Genomic DNA, 27,448 nt, shown 5'->3' on the forward strand with positions numbered 1-27,448 from the left:
ACCAGCAGTGGCATAGATCCAGTGGTGTTAATAGTTATCAAAGGTACCAGGATTATAATTTAGTACGCCAGACAGGCGTTTCGTCTACATAAGATTCATCAGTGACGCTCAAATCAAAATATTCATAAAACCGAATAAGTACAAAGTTGAAGAGCATTGAGGATCCAAAATTCCAAAAAGTTGTGACAACTGAATCCGACTGTTCGACCCTAGTATTGATTTTGACAATCCCATTGGAAATGGATCCCACCGTTCGACCCTACTATTAATTTTGACATTTCCATTTGAAATGGATCGCACCATTCGACCCTTTTATTGATTTTAACATTCTCATTTGTATGAATCCTTCAGGTCGACTCCATTTGGATATTTTTACCCTCGATAAATTTCTCCCTGTTCTACTCCAGATTTGACTTGACATTCCCATTCTAGAAATGATTCACACAGTTGTATCCTTGAATTCATTTTGACATGCCTACCCCATAACTGACGTTTGTGACATTTTAACTATTCCAGTACCGACCGTGCAAGGGCTGTATAGCCAGTCAAGGTCGTTAAAAACTTCCATTTGTTGTATTCCAGTACTAAGGTTATTTTGTTAATTGAATGATAAAGAACTTCCTGTCAAAAGAATTTTTTTTTATTCAGTTGAACTTCAAACTGACATCTTTTATCATTTTACGATGTTATCTCCCGATATACTATTTGGAATATTCTGTATAGTCAGTGCGCGTTTTTGTTTGAGCTCAACCACTGAATATCAAGCATTTTTCAATCTATTGTATGAATTATGTTCAACTCCGTTGTAATATTAACTGGTTTTAGATTGTCAATTCAGAAATCCATATAAAAAATACAAGTTATTATCTAAATGAATCTTTGACTTGCTTTCTTATTTTGACTCTAAATCTTGATGTCAATTTGTATTTGCGACATGGTTTAGTTTATTATTTTATTTTTCTGATCTATAATAAGTATGAATTTCTATGATATGATTGGCTTAGTAAGAATGTTTATGATCATGGCGTGGAGTTTATAATCATAAACAGATTTATTGGAACATCCTATAAGACTATTTTAATATAACACTTTACGTTTATATAATACGCTCTTCGTGTGGAGGTATTTAAGATACATACCGAATTACTATTTCTTGAGGGAACATTATCCAGTATAGGTTGTACTTCTCCTATTATTGGTGTTTCACTCAGTCCATATGTCGTCTCAATAACTAAACTCTCCTCAAGTGATTCAAAAAATTTCCTATCAACTGCCTGTTTAAACAGATTGTTTAGATTAAGAACTATTTTTGTTACAGGGTTTACATTTTATGTTTAAACAACTGACCCTCATAATTTGTTTGCATATATAAGATTTTATTTTTGTTACAGGTGTTTGTTGTATGATTTAAAACTTAATGTCTTAACTGATTGCATATTTTAAGGGTTACTTTCGTGAGAGGTGAGACGTTATATTGTTATTTGATTTTGCCATGTGATTATGGAATTTCCGTATTGATTTTCCTCTGAGTTCAGTATTTTTGTGATTTTACTTTTAAACGGAAATCACTTATCTTAGAACGCACATATTCTACAATAAAATAGCTTTCAAACGTATGTTTCTTACTTGTACAATGATAAAGTACCATAATCATGGATCATATTTGGATAAAACAAAATTATATTCAACAAAACTCACTTGCACGATAGCATAATATTCCACACATGATCCTGACCCTTTTCCGACTTGAATGTTTTTCCCTATAAGGTTATCACTTCCAAAGTCTTCATTGTTGGAAGAAAGGTGAACTCGACCAGGTTTACTGTGTACTGACATAGTTCGTGATGTATCTGCACTTATATTATAGGCGACCACTAAAACAATACACCTTAACAAATTAGAACAACATCACGAAAGGTCTACATTAGCCTTTCATTATCTTACTAATTATAACCAAATTGCTTCGAAGACATGGGTAAATACTTAAAGTAATTTAGACCGAAGATACCAAAGGAGAGACCGAATAATACAAGGACAAAACACGATAAACGAAAAAACGGGAAAAACAGTCTACAACACTCAATACAGAAAAAACTAAAGATGGGCAAAACGAATGCCACTATAAACCGACAGTAAATGTAAATAGAACGTTCCTTTTCCGCCAGTGGTATAGCTCATCGTAAAAACACATTTGGTGATAATTCTCATACAGGCATGTCATTAATGACGAAAGGTTGACGGGATTGTGATAACGACTATTGGACTATACATACTAACCCTAATTTCTTTTAAATATTCATGACTCAGCTAAAGTTGTAATGTATATAAAAGATGCGATGAACAAACAGATATAACAAGTCATTGATTTTATTGATATCTTTGAAAAATATAATCTCTCGCATACTTCTTTTGTCGTGTGCTAAAAAAGTTAGGGAATAAAGACTAGATTTTCAGGAAATGGAAAAAATAAAAGCGTTTTAAAACGTTTTTAAATAATATGTCACAAACAAATATAATTAAAAGACACTCTCCCAGTGACTTATACTCACTTATTGCCGGTGGTACATTGAATCCATTATAAGAGAAACACAGTTTGACTGTCACACATGGTCTGTACTGTTCATCTTTACATTTCAGTTCGGAAGAGTTTAGAGGTATCACAGACGGGTAGATTTCGACTGTACTATTCAGTTTTATAATAGGTCTGGTTCGTAAAACTGTAACAATGTCTGACTTGTAGGATCCAATCAAGAAATCTAAAGAAAATTGGATATATATATTAGTTCTTAAATAACAATTTGTGAAAATGTACAATAAGGAAACAGTTCGATATTCTGAACAATACAAAAATAAGTAAATGAAATCTGATTGTAGTAATTAACTGTCTGTTTAAAGGTTTAAACAACGATTTCTCCATATTAGTCAAAGTTATATCATGTGCTGACCAATAAAAGTACTTCTTAAAAGCCATTAAGAAACACATATATAAATCGTTCTACACTTGATACAGACGTTATGTGGTGAGGTCTGCTAAGGATAGATAACTGTCTGCTCAAAGGTTTAAACAGTCAATCCGTGGTAATCAAGGTCATTAATATATATGACAATTCTCTTCTTTGCTAGCCAAGGTTTAAAGTCTACTTCCTCTTATTCCTTTTATATAGACCCTCCCGTTTCAAGAGGTGAGTGTTGACTATAACATTTCACACCCTTAGCTAGAGAAGATTATTTCTACTTAACATAGTCACATACATATTGACAAGGATAAATACCTAGGCGTTACAATTTAATCAAACCTACAATAGACACTCACGATTGACAAGGATAAATACCTAGGCGTGCCAATTTAATCTGACCTAAAATAGATACTCACGATTGACAAGGATAAATACCTAGGCGCTACAATTTAATCAGACCTAAAATAGACACTCACGATTGACAAGGATAAATACCTAGGCGCTACAATTCAATCAGACCTAAAATAGACACTCACGATTGACAAGGCTAAAAACCTAGGCGTGCCAATTTAATCTGACCTAAAAATAGACACACATGGTTGACAATAATAAATACCTAGGCGTAACAATTTAATCAGACCTAAAATAGTCACATACGGTTGACAATGATAAATACCTAGGTGCTACATTTAATCAGACCTTAAATAGACACACACGGTTGACAATAATAAATACCTAGGCGGTACAATTTAATCAGACCTAAAATAGACACTCACGGTTGACAATAATAAAGACCTAGGCGTTACAATTAAATCTGACCTACAATAGACACACACGGTTGACAATAATAAATACCTAGGTGCTACATTTAATCAGACCTAAAATAGACACACACGGTTGACAATGATAAATACCTAGGCGTGACATTTAATCAGACCTCAAATAGACACACACGGTTGACAAGAATAAATACCTAGGCGTGACATTTAATCAGACCTTAAATAGACACACATGGTTGACAAGAATAAATACCTAGGTGCTACATTTAATCAGACCTTTAATTAAATAGACACACACGGTTGACAATAATAAATACCTAGGCGCTACAATTCAATCAGACCTAACATAGACACACATGGTTGACAATAATAAATACCTAGGCGTTACAATTTAATCTGACCTAAAATAAACACACATGGTTGACAATAATAAATACCTAGGCGTTACAATTTAATCTGACCTAAAATAAACACATATGGTTGACAATAATAAATACCTAGGCGTAACAATTTAATCAGACCTAAAATAGACACTCACGGTTGACAATGATAAATACCTAGACGTTACAATTTAATCAGACCTAAAATAGATACTCACAGTTGACAATAATAAATACCTAGGCGTTACAATTTAATCAGACCTAAAATAGACACTCACGGTTGACAATAATAAATACCTAGGCGTGACATTTAATCAGACCTTAAATAGACACACACGGTTGACAATAATAAATACCTAGGCGGTACAATTCAATCAGATCTAAATAGACACACATGGTTGACAATGATAAATACCTAGGCGTTACAATTTAATCAGACCTAAAATAGACACTCACGGTTGACAAGGATAAATACCCAGGCGGTACAATTTAATCAGACCTAAAATAGACACACATGGTTGACAAGGATCAATACCTAGGCGTAACAATTTAATCAGACCTAAAAATAGACACACATGGTTGACAATAAAAAATACCTAGGCGTTACAATTTAATCAGACCTAAAATAGAGACACATGGTTGACAATAATAAATACCTAGGCGTGACAATTTAATCAGACCTACAATAGTCACACATGGTTGACAATAATAAATACCTAGGCGGTACAATTCAATCAGACCTAAATAGACACACATGGTTGACAATAATAAATACCTAGGCGTTACAATTTAATCAGACCCACAATAGTCACACATGGTTAACAATAATAAATACCTAGGCGTTACAATTTAATCAGACCTACAATAGTCACACATGGTTGACAATAATAAATACCTAGGCGTTACAATTTAATCAGACCTACAATAATCACACACGGTTGACAATAATAAATACCTAGGCGTTACAATTCAATCAGACCTAAATAGACACACATGGTTGACAATAATAAATTACCTAGGCGTTACAATTCAATCAGACCTAAAATAGACACTCACGGTTGACAATAATAAATACCTAGGCGGTACAATTCAATCAGACCTAAAATAGACACACATGGTTGACAATAATAAATACCTAGGTGTGACAATTTAATCAGACCTACGATAGTCACACATGGTTGACAATAATAAATACCTAGGCAATACAATTCAATCAGACCTAAAATAGACACTCACGGTTGACAATGATGAATACCTAGGCGTTACAATTTAATCAGACCTACAATAGACACACATGGTTGACAATAATAAATACCTAGGCGTTACAATTCAATCAGACCTAAAATAGACACTCACGGTTGACAAGGATAAATACCTAGGCGTTACAATTTAATCAGACCTAAAATAGACACACATGGTTGACAAGGATAAATACCTAGGCGTTACAATTCAATCAGACCTAAATTAGACACACATGGTTGACAATAATAAATACCTAGGCGTGACATTTAATCAGACCTACAATAGACACACACGGTTGACAATAAAAATACCTAGGCGGTACAATTTAATCAGACCTAAAATAAACACGCATGGTTGACAATAATAAATACCTAGGCGGTACAATTTAATCAGACCTAAAATAAACACTCATGGTTGACAATAATAAATACCTAGGCGTTACAATTTAATCAGACCTAAAATATACACACACGGTTGACAAGGATAAATACATAGGCGGTACAATTTAATCAGACCTTAAATAGACACTCATGGTTGACAATAATAAATACCTAGGCGTTACAATTTAATCAGACCTAAAATAGACACACATGGTTGACAATAATAAATACCTAGGCGTTACAATTCAATCAGACCTAAAATAGACACACACGGTTGACAATAATAAATACCTAGGCGCTACAATTTAATCAGACCTAAAATAGACACACATGGTTGACAATAATAAATACCTAGGCGTTACAATTTAATCAGACCTAAAATAGACACTCACGATTGACAATAATAAATACCTAGACGTGACATTTAATCAGACCTACAATAGACACACATGGTTGACAATAATAAAGACCTAGGCGTTACAATTTAATCAGACCTACAATTGACACACATGGTTGACAATAATAAAGACCTAGGCGTTACAATTTAATCAGACCTACAATAGACACACATGGTTGACAATAATAAAGACCTAGGCGTTACAATTTAATCAGACCTACAATAGACACACATGGTTGACAATAATAAAGACCTAGGCGTTACAATTTAATCAGACCTACAATAGACCCACACGGTTGACAAGGATAAATACCTAGGCGTTACAATTTAATCAGACCTACAATAGACACACACGGTTGACAATAATAAATACCTAGGCGTTACAATTTAATCAGACCTACAATAGACACACATGGTTGACAATAATAAAGACCTAGGCGTTACAATTTAATCAGACCTACAATAGACACACACGGTTGACAAGGATTAATACTTAGGCGTTACAATTTAATCAGACCTACAATAGACACACACGGTTGACAATAATAAATACCTAGGCGTTACAATTTAATCAGACCTAAAATAGACACACACGGTTGACAATAATAAATACCTAGGCGTTACAATTTAATCAGACCTAAAATAGACACTCACGGTTGACAATAATAAATACCTAGGCGCTACAATTTAATCAGACCTAAATAGACACATATGGTTGACAATAATAAATACCTAGGCGTTACAATTTAATCAGACCTACAATAGACACACACGGTTGACAATGATAAATACCTAGGCGTTACAATTTAATCAGACCTAAAATAGACACACATGGTTGACAATAATAAATACCTAGGCGTTACAATTTATCAGACCTAAAATAGATACTCACGGTTGACAATAATAAATACCTAGGCGCTACAATTTAATCAGACCTAAAATAGACACACATGGTTGACAATAATAAATACCTAGGCGGTACAATTTAATCAGACCTAAAATAGACACTCACGGTTGACAATGATAAATACCTAGGCGTTACAATTTAATCAGACCTAAAATAGATACTCACGGTTGACAATGATAAATACCTAGGCGTTACAATTTAATCAGACATACAATAGTCACACTGTTGACAATGATAAATACCAGAGGGCTACATTTAAATCAGACCTAAAATAGTTTCATTAAGAACATACAATTGAAAAGGCTAACAACATAATTGGTTTCCCCTTTTAGCAGCTTGACATCAGTTCTAATTATCTTTGCATAAGATCAGTCAAACCAATCTTTAGTCAGACCAAAATATTCTGTCTGTTTTAAACTTTTAACACTTTATTAAGAATGTCAATAAAAGAGAGGACGAAGAAGAACTGCTAGATTAGTTACTGACCGACAAAAAAAACTATTTCAAGTGTAAACGACATGTGAACTTATCTTAAAAGGAGAGACCTAGCACACAGAAAACCAAATGCTGTAACAAAATCAGGCACATTGAAACATTTCACAAAACAGACCCATTACCCGTTCAGACAACCAGAGACAGGCAAATCAACCGTTTAAACATTACAAAAAACAAGCAGATGTAGTTTTTTGACATTTTCGAAATAGAACAACCGTTCACGAAATATGCACATTCGTACAGTCATAAAAAACACACATTTAAACACCCCCTTACTGTCACAAAACAGACACATGAACCATGTTAACCGTTCAAACAGTTTAAAAAACATACACTTACTCTAATTACAAGTTACATCTTACCTGAATAATTGTTTTTGTCAATGTCATAAGCAGCAGAAATGTACCAACCAAATGAAAACAAATCATTACTTATATCTTTAGCTTGTATCTTCTGTGTAAATGTAAGTTCTGTAGGACCACCATGATATATATAGACCGAACCTTTACCGTTGTCTTCGTACGGTGAACTGATAGCAACATCTTTAAGAACAAAATATACTGTTAAATAGTATGTCAAGATAATTTGATAGAAAATGATAACAAAAGTAAAAAATAAGGATATCATACAGGCAGACGACCTTTTCTAAGAAACATTTAAGCCCTAATTTATTGTTAATGACTTATATCATTCTTTGACTGTTATCAGTTTTACTGAATCTAAGCTATCAATAGTTTGTTTTAGACCTTCAACAAGAAGAGAAACTACATGTTTTGAACAAAATAATATCTACGCATCGATTTATATTTGTCAGCAAGTAACATATTACATCAAGTGTGTGAAAGGTCATGGACTTGAGATCACTGAAGAGACCTTGTTGAAATTTTATTTGAATGAGAAATGAATTTATTACAGGAGGGCACACAAAACCTGTTGTTCAGATCATAAATATCTGCTTTGTACTATCAAACTTCCGGGGAACCATTGCGCATTTATGTGCAATTAAAGGGTATATACGATATTTCAACAAAATACAGAATAATGTCGATGTTTGACGTCAAATGACCGCGCTTTTATCAATAAACTCATCATAGATACAAGGACTGAAATTATAAAAATACGCCAGACGCGCATTTCGTCTACAAAAGACTCATCAGTGACGCTCGAATCAAAACATGTCAAAAAGGCCAAATAAAGTACGAATTTTGAAGAGCATTGAGGACCAAAACTTCCTAACAGTTTTGCCAAATACAGCTAAGGTAATCTATTCCTGAGGTAGAAAATCCTTAGCATTTTACAAATTTAAAGTTTGCAAACAGTTAATTTAAAACTATGAACGTATCAATGATAACTCAAATCAACAAAGAAATGCTGACTACTGGGCTGGTGATACCCTCGGAAAATTAAAACTCCACCAGCAGTGGCATCGACCCAGTGGTTGTACATATACTCATCATAGATACCAGGACTGAAATTCTACATATCAAGTCAACCCAAAGGTGCTGATTAATTGGTTGGTGATACCCTCGGGAAGTTTAAACTTAAACGTGTGACAAATTAGCCATAATTGCTTGATATTGCAGATTCCAACATCGAAGCAACAGGCTATGTATTATTGGTTTTCTTTCATATATAAGTTGATGTGTTTCCCTCGAATTTAGTTTGTTATTCAGATTTGTTTTCTCTCCACCGATTTATGACTTTCGAACAGAGCTTTATACTTCTGTTTCCTTTTTTGTTATCCTTTGAGATAATTTGTAGAAAACATTTACATACATTAAAATGATTAATGTGACACTAAGTGCAATCACGAGGTGATAATCATAAGCTGATAAACAAATGTATTACAATATCTAGTAGTTTGTGTCAAAGCCAGTACCATACTGACAACAGTAATAATCGAGGACTTTTTGGATTGGAGACAGTAGTCGGTTATACTTGTAGATTTTAGAGAAGACGTTACTGAACTTGTGTCTAATCCATTTGTCTTTTGTGATCATTATAGTTTTTCTAAACCACGTAGATATTTGCTGGATATATTGCAGTTCAGCAATACTTGAGGAATAGCTGGATTTGTCACAGTTTGGTAATAGTAGTAAATTTGTAAGAAATTTGACAGTGTTCTATATGTACCACTATACCCAACCATATGTTTATCTCCGATACATAAAGAATAATACATGGCAAAATCCGTATCATATGTCGTATCATCCCGAGACATCAATATCAGCCAAAGGGCCGTTAGGCCCGAGGAATGATATTTGTCGAGGGTGATACGGCATGTGATACGGATTTTGCCATGTATTATACGCTTATCATATATTTCAACAGAAGAGTATTATATTATATGAACTGTTTTCTGATCCATAGCACCGGGTTACCTTCAGTTCTACTTTTGTCTTGTTTCAAAGGCCTTAAAAGAACTGCTCAATTGCTTATCCGAAGCACCTTACAATTTGCGTGCTGTTGTTTTAAAAAAATAAAAGTTAGGGTGTGATAAAGGGTATGTGATAAAGGGTGCGCATCAAAGTTGCGCGATACGGATTAAACCGCAGGCTATTTATGACATATGCAAAACTACTGTATTTACTACTAAACATATGATAAAATGCGATACTGGCTAACAAAGTTCTTCCCATTCTTATATACGAGCCATAATATCCATCTATATCAATATCTCCCATACAATGAAGAACTGAACAAAATCGTCCCCGCTCTTATATACCTATCAGTAACTCATCCGCATTGGCTAGAGGCAAAGGGGTAGGGTTGCGATCTCAAAACACATGTTTACCCTCCCTCCCCCCCCCCTGCATTTTACCCCCAAGTCAGGAGCCACTGGTCTTTGTTAGTCTTGTATGATTTTTAAGTTTAATTTCTTATGTATTTTTTTCGGAGTTAAGCATGAAGTCCACTACTACTGAACCAGTATACATTTAAGTTTATGGACCAGCTGAAGCACGCCTCCAGGTGCGGGAGTTTCCCGCTGCATTGAAAACCCGTTTGTGACCTAAGGCTGCTGTCTACTATATGGTCAGGTTGTTGTCTCTATGACACATTCCCCATACAATTCTCAATTTTAAAATATCTATATCTCCGATACACTGCAGTTCTACGCCAAACAGTCCCCATTCTTATATACGTGCAAATGTACCCATCTATATCAATATCTCCAATACAAAAAAAGTACAGTAGAAATCGTCCAAGTTCTTAAATACGTACCAATATATCATCCTTATCTATATCTCAGGTACACTACAGTTCTAAACGAAACAGTCCCCATTCTTATATACTTACTAATATCAAAATATTCGATACACTGTAGTGCTGTACCAAACAGTACCCATGTTTGTATACGTACCATTATAACCATCCTTATTTATATCTTAGATACACTGCAGTGCTGCACCAAACAGTACCCATGCTTGTATACGTACCATTATAACCATCCTTATTTATATCTTAGATACACTGCAGTGCTACACCAAACAGTACCCATGTTTGTATACGTACCATTATAACCATCCTTATTTATATCTTAGATACACTGCAGTGCTGCACCAAACAGTACCCATGCTTGTATACGTACCATTATAACCATCCTTATTTATATCTTAGATACACTGCAGTGCTACACCAAACAGTACCCAGGCTTGTATACGTACCATTATAACCAACCTTATTATATCTTAGATACACTGCAGTGCTGTACCAAACAGTACCCATGCTTGTATACGTACCATTATAACCACCCTTATTATATCTTAGATACACTGCAGTGCTGTACCAAACAGTACCCATGCTTGTATACGTACCATTATAACCACCCTTATTATATCTTAGATACACTGCAGTGCTGTACCAAACAGTACCCATGCTTGTATACGTACCATTATAACCGTCCTTATTTATATCTTAGATACACTGCAGTGCTACACCAAACAGTACCCATGCTTGTATACGTACCATTATAACCATCCTTATTATATCTTAGATACACTGCAGTGCTATACCAAACAGTACCCAGGCTTGTATACGTACCATTATAACCATCCTTATTATATCTTAGATACACTGCAATGCTACACCAAACAGAACCCATGCTTGTATACGTACCATTATAACCGTCCTTATTTATATCTTAGATACACTGCAGTGCTGCACCAAACAGTACCTATGCTTGTATACGTACCATTATAACCAACCTTATTATATCTTAGATACACTGCAGTGCTGTACCAAACAGTACCCATGCTTGTATACGTACCATTCAAACCATCCTTGTTTATATCTCCGATACACTGTAGTGCTACACCAAACAGTACCCATGCTTGAATACGTACCATTATAACCAACCTTATTATATCTTAGATACACTGCAGTGCTGTACCAAACAGTACCCATGCTTGTATACGTACCATTATAACCATCCTTATTTATATCTCCGATACACTGCAGTGCTACACCAAACAGTACCCATGGTTGTATACGTACCATTCTAACCATCCTTATTTATATCTCCGATACACTGCAGTGCTGCACCAAACAGTACCCAGTCTTGTATACGTACCATTATAACCATCCTTATTATATCTTAGATACACTGCAGTGCTGTACCAAACAGTACCCATGCTTGTATACGTACCATTATAACCATCCTTATTTATATCTCCGATACACTGCAGTGCTGCACCAAACAGTACCCATATTTGTATACGTACCATTATAACCATCCTTATTTATATATTAGATACACTGCAGTGCTGCACCAAACAGTACCCATATTTGTATACGTACCATTATAACCATCCTTATTTATATATTAGATACACTGCAGTGCTGTACCAAACAGTACCCATGCTTGTATACGTACCATTATAACCATCCTTATTTATATCTCCGATACACTGCAGTACTGTACCAAACAGTACCCATATTTGTATACGTACCATTATAACCATCCTTATTTATATCTCCGATACACTGCAGTGCTGTACCAAACAGTACCCAGGCTTGTATACGTACCATTATAACCATCCTTATTATATCTCCGATATACTGCAGTGCTGCACCAAACAGTACCCATATTTGTATACGTACCATTATAACCATCCTTATTTATATCTCCGATACACTGCAGTGCTGTACCAAACAGTACCCAGGCTTGTATATGTACCATTATAACCATCCTTATTTATATCTCCGATACACTGCAGTGCTGCACCAAACAGTACCCATATTTGTATACGTACCATTATAACCATCCTTATTTATATCTCCGATACACTGCAGTGCTGTACCAAACAGTACCCAGGCTTGTATACGTACCATTATAACCATCCTTATTATATCTTAGATACACTGCAGTGCTGTACCAAACAGTACCCATGCTTGTATACGTACCATTATAACCATCCTTATTATATCTTAGATACACTGCAGTGCTGCACCAAACAGTACCCAGTCTTGTATACGTACCATTATAACCATCCTTATTATATCTTAGATACACTGCAGTGCTGCACCAAACAGTACCCAGGCGTGTATACGTACCATTATAACTATCATTATTTATATTTCCGATACACTGCAGTGCTGCACCAAACAGTACCCATATTTGTATACGTACCATTATAACCATCCTTATTTATATCTCCGATACACTGTAGTGCTGCACCAAACAGTACCCATGCTTGCGTACGTACCATTATAACCATCCTTATTTATATCTCCGATACACTGTAGTGCTGCACCAAACAGTACCCATGCTTGCGTACGTACCATTATAACCATCCTTATTTATATCTCCGATACACTGCAGTGCTGCACCAAACAGTACCCATGCTTGTATACGTACCATTATAACCGTCCTTATTATATCTTAGATACACTGCAGTGCTACACCAAACAGTACCCATGCTTGTATACGTACCATTATAACCATCCTTATTATATCTTAGATACACTGCAGTGCTGCACCAAACAGTACCCATGTTTGTATACGTACCATTCAAACCATCCTTATTTATATCTCCGATACACTGTAGTGCTACACCAAACAGTACCCATGCTTGTGTACGTACCATTATAACCATCCTTATTTATATCTCCGATACACTGTAGTCCTGCACCAAACAGTACCCATGCTTGTGTACGTACCATTATAACCATCCTTATTTATATCTCCGATACACTGCAGTGCTGCACCAAACAGTACCCATGCTTGTATACGTACCATTCAAACCATCCTTATTTATATCTTAGATACACTGCAGTGCTGCACCAAACAGTACCCATGCTTGTATACGTACCATTATAACCATCCTTATCTATATCTCCGATACACTGTAGTGCTACACCAAACAGTACCCATGCTTGAATACGTACCATTATAACCATCCTTATTATATCTTAGATACACTGTAGTCCTGCACCAAACAGTACCCATGCTTGTGTACGTACCATTATAACCATCCTTATTTATATCTCCGATACACTGCAGTGCTGCACCAAACAGTACCCATGCTTGTATACGTACCATTCAAACCATCCTTATTTATATCTTAGATACACTGCAGTGCTGCACCAAAGAGTACCCATGCTTGTATACGTACCATTATAACCATCCTTATCTATATCTCCGATACACTGTAGTGCTACACCAAACAGTACCCATGGTTGTGTACGTACCATTATAACCATCCTTATTTATATCTCCGATACACTGCAGTGCTGCACCAAACAGTACCCAGTCTTGTATACGTACCATCATAACCAACCTTATTATATCTTAGATACACTGCAGTGCTGTACCAAACAGTACCCATGCTTGTGTACGTACCATTATAACCATCCTTATTTCTATCTCCGATACACTGCAGTGCTGCACCAAACAGTACCCATGCTTGTGTACGTACCATTATAACCATCCTTATTTATATCTCCGATACACTGTAGTGCTGCACCAAACAGTACCCATGCTTGTATACGTACCATTATAACCATCCTTATTTATATCTCCGATACACTGTAGTGCTGCACCAAACAGTACCCATGCTTGTATACGTACCATTATAACCATCCTTATTTATATCTCCGATACACTGTAGTGCTGCACCAAACAGTACCCATGCTTGTATACGTACCATTATAACCATCCTTATTTATATCTCCGATACACTGCAGTGCTCCACCAAACAGTACCCATGCTTGTATACGAACCATTATAACCGTCCTTATTTATATCTTAGATACACTGCAGTGCTGTACCAAACAGTACCCATGCTTGTATACGTACCATTATAACCATCCTTATTTATATCTCCGATACACTGCAGTGCTGTACCAAACAGTACCCATGCTTGTATACGAACCATTATAACCGTCCTTATTTATATCTCCGATACACTGCAGTGCTGTACCAAACAGTACCCAGTCTTGTATACGTACCATTATAACCATCTTTGTTTATATCTCCAATACACTGCAGTGCTGCACCAAACAGTACCCATGCTTGTGTACGTACCATTATAACCATCCTTATTTATATCTCCGATACACTGCAGTGCTGCACCAAACAGTACCCATGCTTGTATACGTACCATTATAACCATCCTTATTATATCTTAGATACACTGCAGTGCTACACCAAACAGTACCCATGTTTGTATACGTACCATTCAAACCATCCTTATTTATATCTTAGATACACTGCAGTGCTGCACCAAACAGTACCCATGCTTGTATACGTACCATTATAACCATCCTTATTTATATCTCCGATACACTGTAGTGCTACACCAAACAGTACCCATGCTTGTGTACGTACCATTATAACCATCCTTATTTATATCTCCGAAACACTGTAGTGCTGCACCAAACAGTACCCATGCTTGTGTACGTACCATTATAACCATCCTTATTTATATCTCCGATACACTGCAGTGCTGCACCAAACAGTACCCATGCTTGTATACGTACCATTCAAACCATCCTTATTTATATCTTAGATACACTGCAGTGCTGCACCAAACAGTACCCATGCTTGTATACGTACCATTATAACCATCCTTATCTATATCTCCGATACACTGTAGTGCTACACCAAACAGTACCCATGCTTGTGTACGTACCATTATAACCATCCTTATTATATCTTAGATACACTGCAGTGCTACACCAAACAGTACCCATGCTTGTATACGTACCATTATAACCATCCTTATTTATATCTTAGATACACTGCAGTGCTGCACCAAACAGTACCCATGCTTGTATACGTACCATTATAACCATCCTTATTTATATCTTAGATACACTGTAGTGCTGCACCAAACAGTACCCATGCTTGTATACGTACCATTATAACCATCCTTATTATATCTTAGATACACTGCAGTGCTGTACCAAACAGTACCCATGCTTGTATACGTACCATTATAACCATCCTTATTTATATCTCCGATACACTGCAGTGCTGCACCAAACAGTACCCATGCTTGTATACGTACCATTATAACCATCCTTATTATATCTTAGATACACTGCAGTGCTGTACCAAACAGTACCCATGCTTGTGTACGTACCATTATAACCATCCTTATTTATATCTCCGATACACTGCAGTGCTGCACCAAACAGTACCCATGCTTGTATACGTACCATTATAACCGTCCTTATTTATATCTTAGATACACTGCAGTGCTGTACCAAACAGTAACCATGCTTGTATACGTACCATTATAACCATCCTTATTATATCTTAGATACACTGCAGTGCTGTACCAAACAGTACCCAGTCTTGTATACGTACCATTATAACCGTCCTTATTTATATCTCCGATACACTGTAGTGCTACACCAAACAGTACCCAGTCTTGTATACGTACCATTATAAACGTCCTTATTTATATCTTAGATACACTGTAGTGCTGCACCAAACAGTACCCAGTCTTGTATACGTACCATTATAACCGTCCTTATTTATATCTCCGATACACTGTAGTGCTACACCAAACAGTACCCAGTCTTGTATACGTACCATTATAACCATCCTTATTTATATCTTAGATACACTGCAGTGCTGCACCAAACAGTAACCATGCTTGTATACGTACCATTATAACCATCCTTATCTATATCTCCGATACACTGTAGTGCTACACCAAACAGTACCCAGTCTTGTATACGTACCATTATAACCGTCCTTATTTATATCTTAGATACACTGCAGTGCTGTACCAAACAGTAACCATGCTTGTATACGTACCATTATAACCGTCCTTATTTATATCTTAGATACACTGCAGTGCTGTACCAAACAGTACCCAGTCTTGTATACGTACCATTATAACCATCCTTATTTATATCTTAGATACACTGCAGTGCTGTACCAAACAGTACCCAGTCTTGTATACGTACCATTATAACCATCCTTATTTATATCTTAGATACACTGCAGTGCTGCACCAAACAGTACCCATGTTTGTATACGTACCATTCAAACCATCCTTATTTATATCTTAGATACACTGCAGTGCTGTACCAAACAGTAACCATGCTTGTATACGTACCATTATAACCGTCCTTATTTATATCTTAGATACACTGCAGTGCTGTACCAAACAGTAACCATGCTTGTATACGTACCATTATAACCATCCTTATGTATATCTCCGATACACTGTAGTGCTACACCAAACAGTACCCAGTCTTGTATACGTACCATTATAACCGTCCTTATTTATATCTTAGATACACTGCAGTGCTGTACCAAACAGTAACCATGCTTGTATACGTACCATTATAACCGTCCTTATTTATATCTTAGATACACTGCAGTGCTGTACCAAACAGTAACCATGCTTGTGTACGTACCATTATAACCATCCTTATCTATATCTCCGATACACTGTAGTGCTACACCAAACAGTACCCAGTCTTGTATACGTACCATTATAACCGTCCTTATTTATATCTTAGATACACTGCAGTGCTGTACCAAACAGTAACCATGCTTGTATACGTACCATTATAACCGTCCTTATTTATATCTTAGATACACTGCAGTGCTGTACCAAACAGTACCCATGCTTGTGTACGTACCATTATAACCATCCTTATGTATATCTCCGATACACTGCAGTGCTGCACCAAACAGTACCCAGTCTTGTATACGTACCATTATAACCGTCCTTATTTATATCTCCGATACACTGCAGTGCTGCACCAAACAGTACCCAGTCTTGTATACGTACCATTTTAACCATCCTTGTTTATATCTCCGATACACTGCAGTGCTGCACCAAACAGTACCCATGCTTGTGTACGTACCATTATAACCATCCTTATTTATATCTCCGATACACTGCAGTGCTGCACCAAACAGTACCCATGCTTGTATACGTACCATTATAACCATCCTTATTATATCTTAGATACACTGCAGTGCTACACCAAACAGTACCCAGTCTTGTATACGTACCATTATAACCATCCTTATTATATCTTAGATACACTGCAGTGCTGCACCAAACAGTACCCAGTCTTGTATACGTACCATTATAACCATCCTTATTTATATCTCCGATACACCTAGTGCTGTACCAAACAGTACCCATGCTTGTATACGTACCATTATAACCATCCTTATTTATATCTCCGATACACTGCAGTGCTGTACCAAATCGTCCCCATTCTGAATGACCTTGTAACTCCTTTTGACTTATTCTCAGAAGAACATTTTCCTGTTATATGGTATGAATTAGTTATATTAAAATAAAACCAAGTGTGCATAGTTTATTTTATGGCATTTTTATCACTGAATTCGACTGTACTGCAATTTTTTTTCGAACAGTGATTTGAATTTTAGATTTCTTTATAGTACTCGACAGTCAATCAACTCGACGATCCTGATTACCAAATTCCTTTGACCAAGTTTTGGATCGTGTCTTTTTACGACTTGTACCCGCTATATGACTGTAAAAGACCTTAATTCGACCATTTACGACTCCTTAATCACTCCAACCCGACCAATTAATGAATACATATTCGATAATTTCGATCAGTTCACGTTCAGTAAGCGATCTTTACTCGACTAACTAGACCAAGTCGTTCATACTCGTTATCAGTATGATCTCGAAAAGAACAGATCGAGCTGATAGTATAAAGGTCGTAGGGGTAATTGGGAATTGGTCGGGCCGTATGTAAAATGTCAATATAAAAAAGCGAATGCATTTTTGTTATATGCCCCATCGTTGTGGAGGGGGCATTAAGTGTTATCCTTGTCCGTTCGTGAGTACGTACGTTCCAACAATTAGTTTCTTTAATATCATTTTGCCTCAAACTAGTTTTACACTAAGCTTATTACCATTAAATAAATATCACTTTTACCGTTCTTGATAAATGACCATTTGTAACGTTATATGTACTATTCTTAAATCGAATGCACTGCAGAGTTTCTAACACGAACAAGTCCTTATATTGTAGGGGTACTTACATCTTTGTCGCCATAGTATATATGTACTACTCCTGAATCTAATACACTGTTATACTGAAGGGGAGCTCCTACTAGCAGATCATCTAATCCATCACCGTTTATATCATCAAAGGCAACAGAACTGCCAAATCCACTTCCTGACTATCAAATAAAGGAACACTAGTTTAACATTTCTTTAAAGTGCTTCACAGTATCAAAATTATGTCAGTTGTGTTTTTCAGGAGGAACAGTTCGGATAATCTCTACCCATACTTATTATACATATATCCTTATCAATTCAAAACTATCTATAAATGTAAATTAACTGAGACTTTTCACTGGACTTTATACATCAAGTAAAACAAACAAAAATCATTGAATAAGTATACGATCGGATATCCTTAGGATCTTAAAGATATTTATTTCCACCATTGTAGTTTGAATAAGAAAAATCTAATTGTTACTTGTAAACCAAAAAGTAATATAGGACAAAGGTCTTTGGAACAGAGGTTTTAGGTAAAAAAAATTAGGTTAAGGTCATTTTTAAAGTTTGTTTTGGCTTATTTTCAATTCTTTTCAGAAATCTTATAAAATATCGACCAATAGATTTAACTAAATAGTTAATTGCGACATGTCGTAATACATACATTTAGGTTGAACGGGTGCGTAGACATTAAATAAAAGTTTTAGCCCCTCTAATATACAGAATTATGTGTATAGTAATATAACGCATTAGGCATGCATAATATATATAGGGTCTTTTGATTTGATGTCCATGGTTTATGACCTTGAAGTTGAGTTCAAGGCTGTAGGTGAAAATAATGTTCTACATTTTTACATTTGCTTTAACTTAATATGTGAGCATGATAAAGCTATTGGACTTTGTGCATTAAGTTGCATTCTATATGACCTTGAAAGAGGAACAGGAAGTGATCCATTTTAAACGGTAAGTAGCTATTTTGTTTGTATTTTTTTATGTAAAAGTATATATAACCATATATTCTGAGAATTTTTTAGTTACCATTTTTGTCATTATTATTATTATAAATACTATTATTATTATTAGTAGCATTATTATTATTATTTTTTTTATTATTATTAATAATAATTCAACACTCCCATTATTCGACCAGTAAATCAACTAAGACTTTCTGCAGTATTTCAGGATTCTCCATCTATTTGTCTTTTGCCTGTTTCTCATTATTGTTATATATTAGTTTTTATCCTTGGTCTGTTTCTTATAACTGTTTCGTATCATTGTTATATATTACTGTTTATCCATTGTCTGTTTCTTATAACTGTTTCATATTACCTGTTTGCCACTAAACTGTTTCTTCACATTCAATCTTTTTCCGGTCATTCTTATTTCTGCGCATACTACAAGAACCTAACAATAAAACAATATTTCAGAGCAATTAAGTTTTATTTATACTCTCAGCAACTTACAGTTAAATAATATGTCATATAAATTAAGAATTACTCATACTACGAGAACCTAACAATAAAACCATATTTGAGATCAGTTAAGAACTATTCTGAATAACTCGTTTTTAATATGATATATTTACTCTATTTCCATGAATGTAGGATATGGATTATATAAAACTGCCCAACTATACACACTGATTGTGTTGCCCGGCTACTAAGCTAATTTTGTTATGTTATTTAAGAACCCAGATATAGATAACAAGGGAGGTAAATTGTATAGCCTTACAAATACCATTTCCATTCCTAACATCATTGAAGAGACGTTACTTGTCTAAAGCCGGGTATGGTCTACTTATTTGTGCACCTTTTGTTTTCGGTATAACATCTTTGCCTCAAGTTTATTGTTTTCTATTTGGCATCAAATTAGTGATTAAGGTCCATTTTGGCACATCGTTGTGGATTGGAATTTAATGCGACTGTCATACAATTTAGAGGTTTAAAACTAGGTTTAATCCAATATTTTCTACCTGCCTGTACCTTGCAGGTATATGGCATTTGTTATCCGTTGGATTAGTTGGACCATTTTGTTCTGCCATTGGATTAAGGACTTTCCGTTTTGAATTTTCCTCGGGGTCTGTTTTTTTGTCATTTTTCACAAATTTTCCACAGTTCAATAACACAATGAGGGGACGTGGATATATAAGGTACAGAACCACGTCATATATGTGTCAAAGAAAAACAAGAGGCTCTCAAGAGCCTGAATCGCTCACCTTATTTTTTTTTGGTTAAATCTCTCGTCAATGATTATTTTGGCTTTTCAATTTATTTAAATGTTCTTTGAATCGTCCTATTTTCTTCAAAAGCAAAAAAAAAATCATTTCCTCCTATGTTCTATTTTAGCCATAGGAGTTATGTTTCTTGACATACAAGGAAATGAAATATAAAATTTATACTAGATACTCTGAAACTCATTTAGCCTAAGTTTGGCTGAAATTGATACAGCAGTTTCAAAGGAGAAGATTTTTTAAAGTAAGTCAACATGGTGAACAAATTGTGAAAAAAAGTCTTTAAAGGGCAATAACTCCTTAAGGGGTCAATTGACAATTTTGGTCAAATTGACTTATTTGTAGATCTTACTTTGCTTAACATTTTTGCTAATAACAGTTTAGCTGTATCTATAAGAATATTCAAGACAATAACAAAAACTGCAAAATTTCTTTAAAATCATCAATTCAGGGGCATTATACCTAAAAAAAACAGTTACCCAATTCGGCTGGAAATTTCAGAACAGGTAGACCTTGACCTAATAAATACTTTAACTTCTTGTCTTATTTGCTCTAAATGCTGGAGTTTTTGAGATATAAGCCAAAAACTGCATTTTACCCTGTGTTCTATTTTTAGCCATGACGGCCATATTTTGACGAAATAAAAAATAAAGCACAAACTTTATTTTATACACCCTACTGATCATTCTGTTGAAGTTTGGTTGAGTAGTTTTAGAGGAGAACATTTTTTAAAGTTAGCAAATATGATGAACAAATTGTGAAAAATTGTCATTTAAGGACAAAACCCCTTAAGGGGTCAATTGACAACTTTGGTCATATTTTCACTTATTTGTAGATCTTACTTTGCTGATCATTTTTGCTGTTTACAGTTTATCTTTATCTATAATAATATTCAAGATAACGACCAAAAAACTGCAAAATTTCCTAAAAATTACCAATTAAGTGGCAGCAACCCAACAATGATTTGTTTGATTCATCTGAAAATTTCAGGGCTGATAGATCTTGACCTAATGAACATTTTTACCTCGTCTCAGATTTGCTCTAAATGCTTTCGTTTTTGAGATATAAGCCAACAACTGCATTTGACCCCTATTTTAAGTAACGGCGGCCATGTTTTTTGACAGATCAAAAATCGAAGCACACACTTTGTGCAGGATAATCTAAGGAACAATCATGCTAAGTTTCATTCAAATCCATTCAGTAGTTTCAGAGGAGAAGATGTTTGAAAAATTGTTAACGACGACGACGACGACGACGACGACGGACGCCAAGTGATGAGAAAAGCTCACATGGCCTTTTAGGCCAGGTGTGCTAATAAAAAGGCATATAGACAAAAAAAAAACATAACAAACATGAAAATAAGGTAAACGACATTAATCCTAAACAATAACATTATGACAGGATAAACTAGATACCATTGAGATGGGAGCCATCTATGTGGGCCCCGCTGTCAATAACGTGGGGTAAATAAGTTGTATGGATAATCTGATATGAAGCATTATTTGAAGTTATTACACATAGTCTCATGTGTGATTTTATTCTAAGATTTTAAGTTAAAACTGATAAATATTCTCAGCTTACTCACCCTCTGGTGTTGGTTAAAATGGATGTCAAGTATAATATTTGAAATCATAACGGTTCCCAAGATATAGAGCGGACACGATCTTCAACACAGGACACGGGGTTGTCCTCTGAAACCAAAGATTTTTTTTCCTTGACCTTTGACCTAGGAAGTTGTACATACATCAAGACTTGCCCTCTAGTGGTGGTTAAAATGGATGTCAAGTATAAACTTTGAAATCATAACGGTTCTCAAGAAATAGAGCCGACACGATCTTCACCACAGGACACGGGGTTGTCAACTGAAACCAAAGGTTTTTTTACCTTGACCTTTGACCTAGGAAGTTGTTCATACATCATGACACGCCTTCTGGTGGTGGTTAAAATGGATGTCAAGTATAAACTTTGAATTCATAACGGTTCTCAAGATATAGAGCGGACACGGTCTTCACCAAAGGACACAGGGTTGTCAACTGAAACCAAAGTTTTTGACCTTGACCTTTGACCTAGGAAGTTGTACATACATCATGACACACCATCTTGTGGTGGTTAAAATGGATGTCAAGTATAAACTTTGAAATCATAACAGTTCTCAAGATATAGAGCGGACACAAAGTTAAAGTGTTACGGACGGACGGACGGACGGACGGACGGACGGACGGACAGACTGATCACTATAGGGCGATCGGCCTTAGGCGGGACCCTAATTAAATATGTAGGATCTACAGAAGTGGTCAGTCCTGGTTAATCGAGTGACTTTAAACACCTACCAGAAAACACAAATATTTGTTTGATATATAATACTGCGCCTTGTGTTGTATGTTCACATAAATATTAAATGGACATGTGAACTGATAATGAGTCAGATGCGTTATACAATAACCATATTAACCGCTACAACAATTTCATTTGTTGAACAGACATACTAAATGATATGCTAGTAAAATAATCGTAATTCCCATTCCCACGATTCCATCTGCTGAACTGAAATGCAATGTACATGTGCTATGCAAGTACAATATTCGTACTAACCACACAAGCAATGCCATCTGTTGAACTGAAATATGCTGTGCTATGCTAATACAATAATAGAACTTATCGCTCCCACATCTTTTGAACTAAAATGTAGTGTGCCTAGTACAATAATAGAACTTACCGCTCCCACAATTCCATCTTTTGAACTAAAATGTGGTGTGCCTAGTACAATAACACTTGGACAATCTGTATCAGAATCTGACAATTTTCCTGAGGTAATTGAATAACCTGACAAAATAAAACAAACAGAAATGCTGTTGTCATAATGCTATTTAACGTCAATATCTTTTCATTAAATAATTGATTGTTTATGTCTTATAAATGATGTCGAAATAGCATTTTAAAACGGCTGGTGTAGTTTTAGTCACCATATCAGATCCGAACAGTTGTGTGTTTTTATAATGTTTCCATTCCAGGTCTTTCGTGTCTTTATATTCATTAATTATTGTTTGTTATAGTCTTGCAATTTTAGTTCTTTATAACGGATGTTTTGACACCAAATAAGTTCTTTATTAGTAATGTATTTTTCTATTGTGCCGCAGTTTTAGTTCTTAATAATTGATGTTTGGTCTTTTGTGCCGCCATATTATTTCTTTATGTTTCACGTTTTGTTGTATTGCTGTAATGTCCATTTCAAATAAACAACGAGATCGGATACAAGTTATAACAACAAGATATTGAAGGTAGGACATATGACTAAATACTATATTGATTTTAGCTAACTAAAAATCACTGAATCAGGCGGACACAAAGATTCGGTTTGATAATTATGTAAAATAAATACGTACCCATGAAACTTCCTTGCTTTATGCCTTGTTTTTGAGTTTCCGATTCAAATTCCGTATGTGTGAAGCTGTCAAAAAACTGTTCTGTTGTTTCTGTTGCACTGTATTGAAGAAACCCGCCTGAAAAAACAACGTGCATAATGTGATTACGACCCCTTCGTGTTGCTCATGTAAGTACAAACCCGGGCACAAGTCTGATGTGTGCTCAAAGTGTACCAATGTAAGTACAAACTCGGGCACAAGTCTGATTTGTGCTCAAAGTGTACCAATGTAAGCAATGTTTGGAGCCCCCTGAAATTCAAAGATATTTAAGGCTTCATAGAAATAAGAATAGTAGACTGAAATATGATATTATAAAATTTTGACTATTTTTGTCAATATGTGATCGATAGATAAATTACTTGTTTTATTAAATTGACTGGTTAACTTTGCTGCACTGCAAGGACCTAACATATCTTACTTAAAGTGGTCAAAGGACAAAAAGAGAGGTCTTGTCCATGTTTACTGCAATGTTTTAACGCTATTATAATGGAAATTAACAATTAACCTGACTTCACCTTCCTCTGCTGATGCTTTAAGATCAAAATACAAGAAATTCGTTGAACTACGAGATAAATTGCAAAAATGATCAGTAAATGATGGAAGAGGGACGAAAGATACCAAAGGGACAGTCAAACTCATAAATCTTAAACAAACTGACAACGCCATGGCTAAAAATGAAAAAGACAAACAGAAAAACAACAGCACACATGACACAACATAGAAAACTAAAGAATAAACAACACTAACCCCACCAAAAACTAGGACTTTAAATTATAAATTTATTTTCCCAGCAGATACTAACAGTACAAAATAGTCGAACAGGGATGAAAGCGCAAAAAAAGGGTGTGATACATTTGTGAAATTTTAAAATGACGTTTCAAAATAAAGACCTGAAATACCAAATATATCAAAATTGGAAACATCTGAAGTTGCATCTCACTTAAAATTACAATATGAAATTGAACAGAACGAAATATATTAACTGCAAACATAAAATGATATATATCTTTTAAAAGAATACACTAACAACATTTACACAATACATTCCTTAAAATCAAAATTAGGCCAAATTGAATCAAAACTGAAGTACAACACTCAAGAGTGTTTAACTGGACGGAACTAATATACGTTTTATCGGAGATGTCATGAGTATCAATTATATGGTCATTTTTATAAATTTACTGTTTGTTAAAGTATGAATTATTCAAAAAAAACAAAGGATTTTCTTATCAATGGCAAAGATAAATTAAGCCGTATTTGGCACAAATTTGGGAATTTTACGTCATCAATGCTTAATTTTTTTACATAAATAAAGCCGTTAGTTTTCTCGCTTGAATTGTTTTACATTGTCTTATCGGGGCCTTTTATAGCTGAATATATGCAGTATGGGCTTTGCTCATTGTTGAAGGCCGTACGGTGACCTATAATTGTTAATGTTTGTGTCATTTTGGTCTTTTGTGGATAGTTGTCTCATTGGCAATCATACCACATTTTCTTTTTTTATATCTTCAACTTTGTACTTGTTTGGTTTTCTAACTATTTTGATCTGAGCGTCTAATGTATCTTTGATAACTTGTAACTTTCATGAACTTAGAAATTTCATAAACGGGAAAGCTATCATAAGAAATTAATTTGTTCACAGGAGGATGAAATTAAAATTATAACTTGACACAAACAAATTGAAAATACTGTATCAGCAGAAAGAAGGAAAACAGCCAAATACCTAACGTACTATAAGAGGCACAATAGGTAATTAAAACAAATCAACTCGGAAGAAAATAACTAATATATAAAAGTTTCCGAAAGAAATAGGAATATTGTTAATTTGACGGAACTGGTAACTGTTCGTCTTTATAAAAAACATTTCGATTGATACATTTTCGGCTGGGTATACTTCAGCTGTCTTTCAAGTTTTTCAAGACTTGCATTATTTTGATGAAGGAGTTAAACAAATCGAACAATCTACTCACTCAGCGAAACTGGAAAGGAATTCATTTATGAATGTAAATATTTTCAAAAGCGTCACAATAATACATAGGTTCAAACAAACTTCATTTGTTTTTTTACAAAAAAAATTTTTAAAAAAGTTTATCTGAGAGAAAAAAAATAGCCTACAATATATCTCTGTATACCTAACTTATTGAAAAGTGTTTACTAACAAAAAACCAAAAAATAAACAGTATAACTGCAAATATGTGATTTCAACAACCCATATAATTACAAACGATTTTAGATAAGATATAAGAATTAGCATTGAACCATTTCGGTTGTCTAAATTTGTAAAATAGGTTACAGCAGATTTTGTTGAGTGTGTAGGGAAAGGTAATATGTTTGGTTAGCTTGCTTGCTAGGTGAACCGTGAAGTCATTATTAGGTCAGGTTAACTGCTCTTCTTTAAAGGTAGACTAGTTGGACAGATAACCAATATATCTGTCTGTAGGACTAGGCTACTTCGAAAGGAGGGTAGTATATCTTACCTTAAAATGACTTCAAGGTTCACCTAGCAAGCAAGCTAACCAAAGATATAACCTTTGTATACACACTCAATGGAATCTGCTGTAAGCACTTTAAGAATTTACTGGTAATGCATTCCTGACATATTAACGGAATAGCTGACAAAGTCTAGCTTTATCAAATTAAGAACCAGTCAAATTTAAGAAAATCTTAAAATCCATTGCGAAAGCACCATGAAAATGTATCATTAATCAAAATCACACTGACATTCAACAACTGACTAGTGAAACCGTTCACCCACGGTAGGCTGACGATAATAATTTCTGTGTATAACATGTGTTTCTGG

General features: G+C 35.0%; 1 protein-coding gene across 1 annotated transcript in view; it reads right to left on the bottom strand.

Moving 5' to 3' along the window:
• LOC134706191 (integrin alpha-4-like) overlaps positions 1 to 27,448 on the bottom strand; it is an 81,604-nt gene that overhangs the window by 12,208 nt on the left and 41,948 nt on the right. The window contains exons 6-14 of the mRNA XM_063564900.1: positions 24,610 to 24,726; positions 23,943 to 24,049; positions 20,326 to 20,400; positions 19,035 to 19,175; positions 18,171 to 18,282; positions 7,900 to 8,079; positions 2,550 to 2,756; positions 1,699 to 1,874; positions 1,140 to 1,274 (exon numbers count right to left, since the gene is read on the bottom strand). Of these exons, the coding sequence (XP_063420970.1) occupies positions 1,140 to 1,274; positions 1,699 to 1,874; positions 2,550 to 2,756; positions 7,900 to 8,079; positions 18,171 to 18,282; positions 19,035 to 19,175; positions 20,326 to 20,400; positions 23,943 to 24,049; positions 24,610 to 24,726 (1,250 nt within the window). The remainder of the gene's footprint in view (positions 1 to 1,139; positions 1,275 to 1,698; positions 1,875 to 2,549; positions 2,757 to 7,899; positions 8,080 to 18,170; positions 18,283 to 19,034; positions 19,176 to 20,325; positions 20,401 to 23,942; positions 24,050 to 24,609; positions 24,727 to 27,448) is intronic.

The sequence above is a fragment of the Mytilus trossulus genome, chromosome 2, assembly GCF_036588685.1.
Source record: "Mytilus trossulus isolate FHL-02 chromosome 2, PNRI_Mtr1.1.1.hap1, whole genome shotgun sequence".
NCBI lineage: Eukaryota > Metazoa > Mollusca > Bivalvia > Mytilida > Mytilidae > Mytilus > Mytilus trossulus.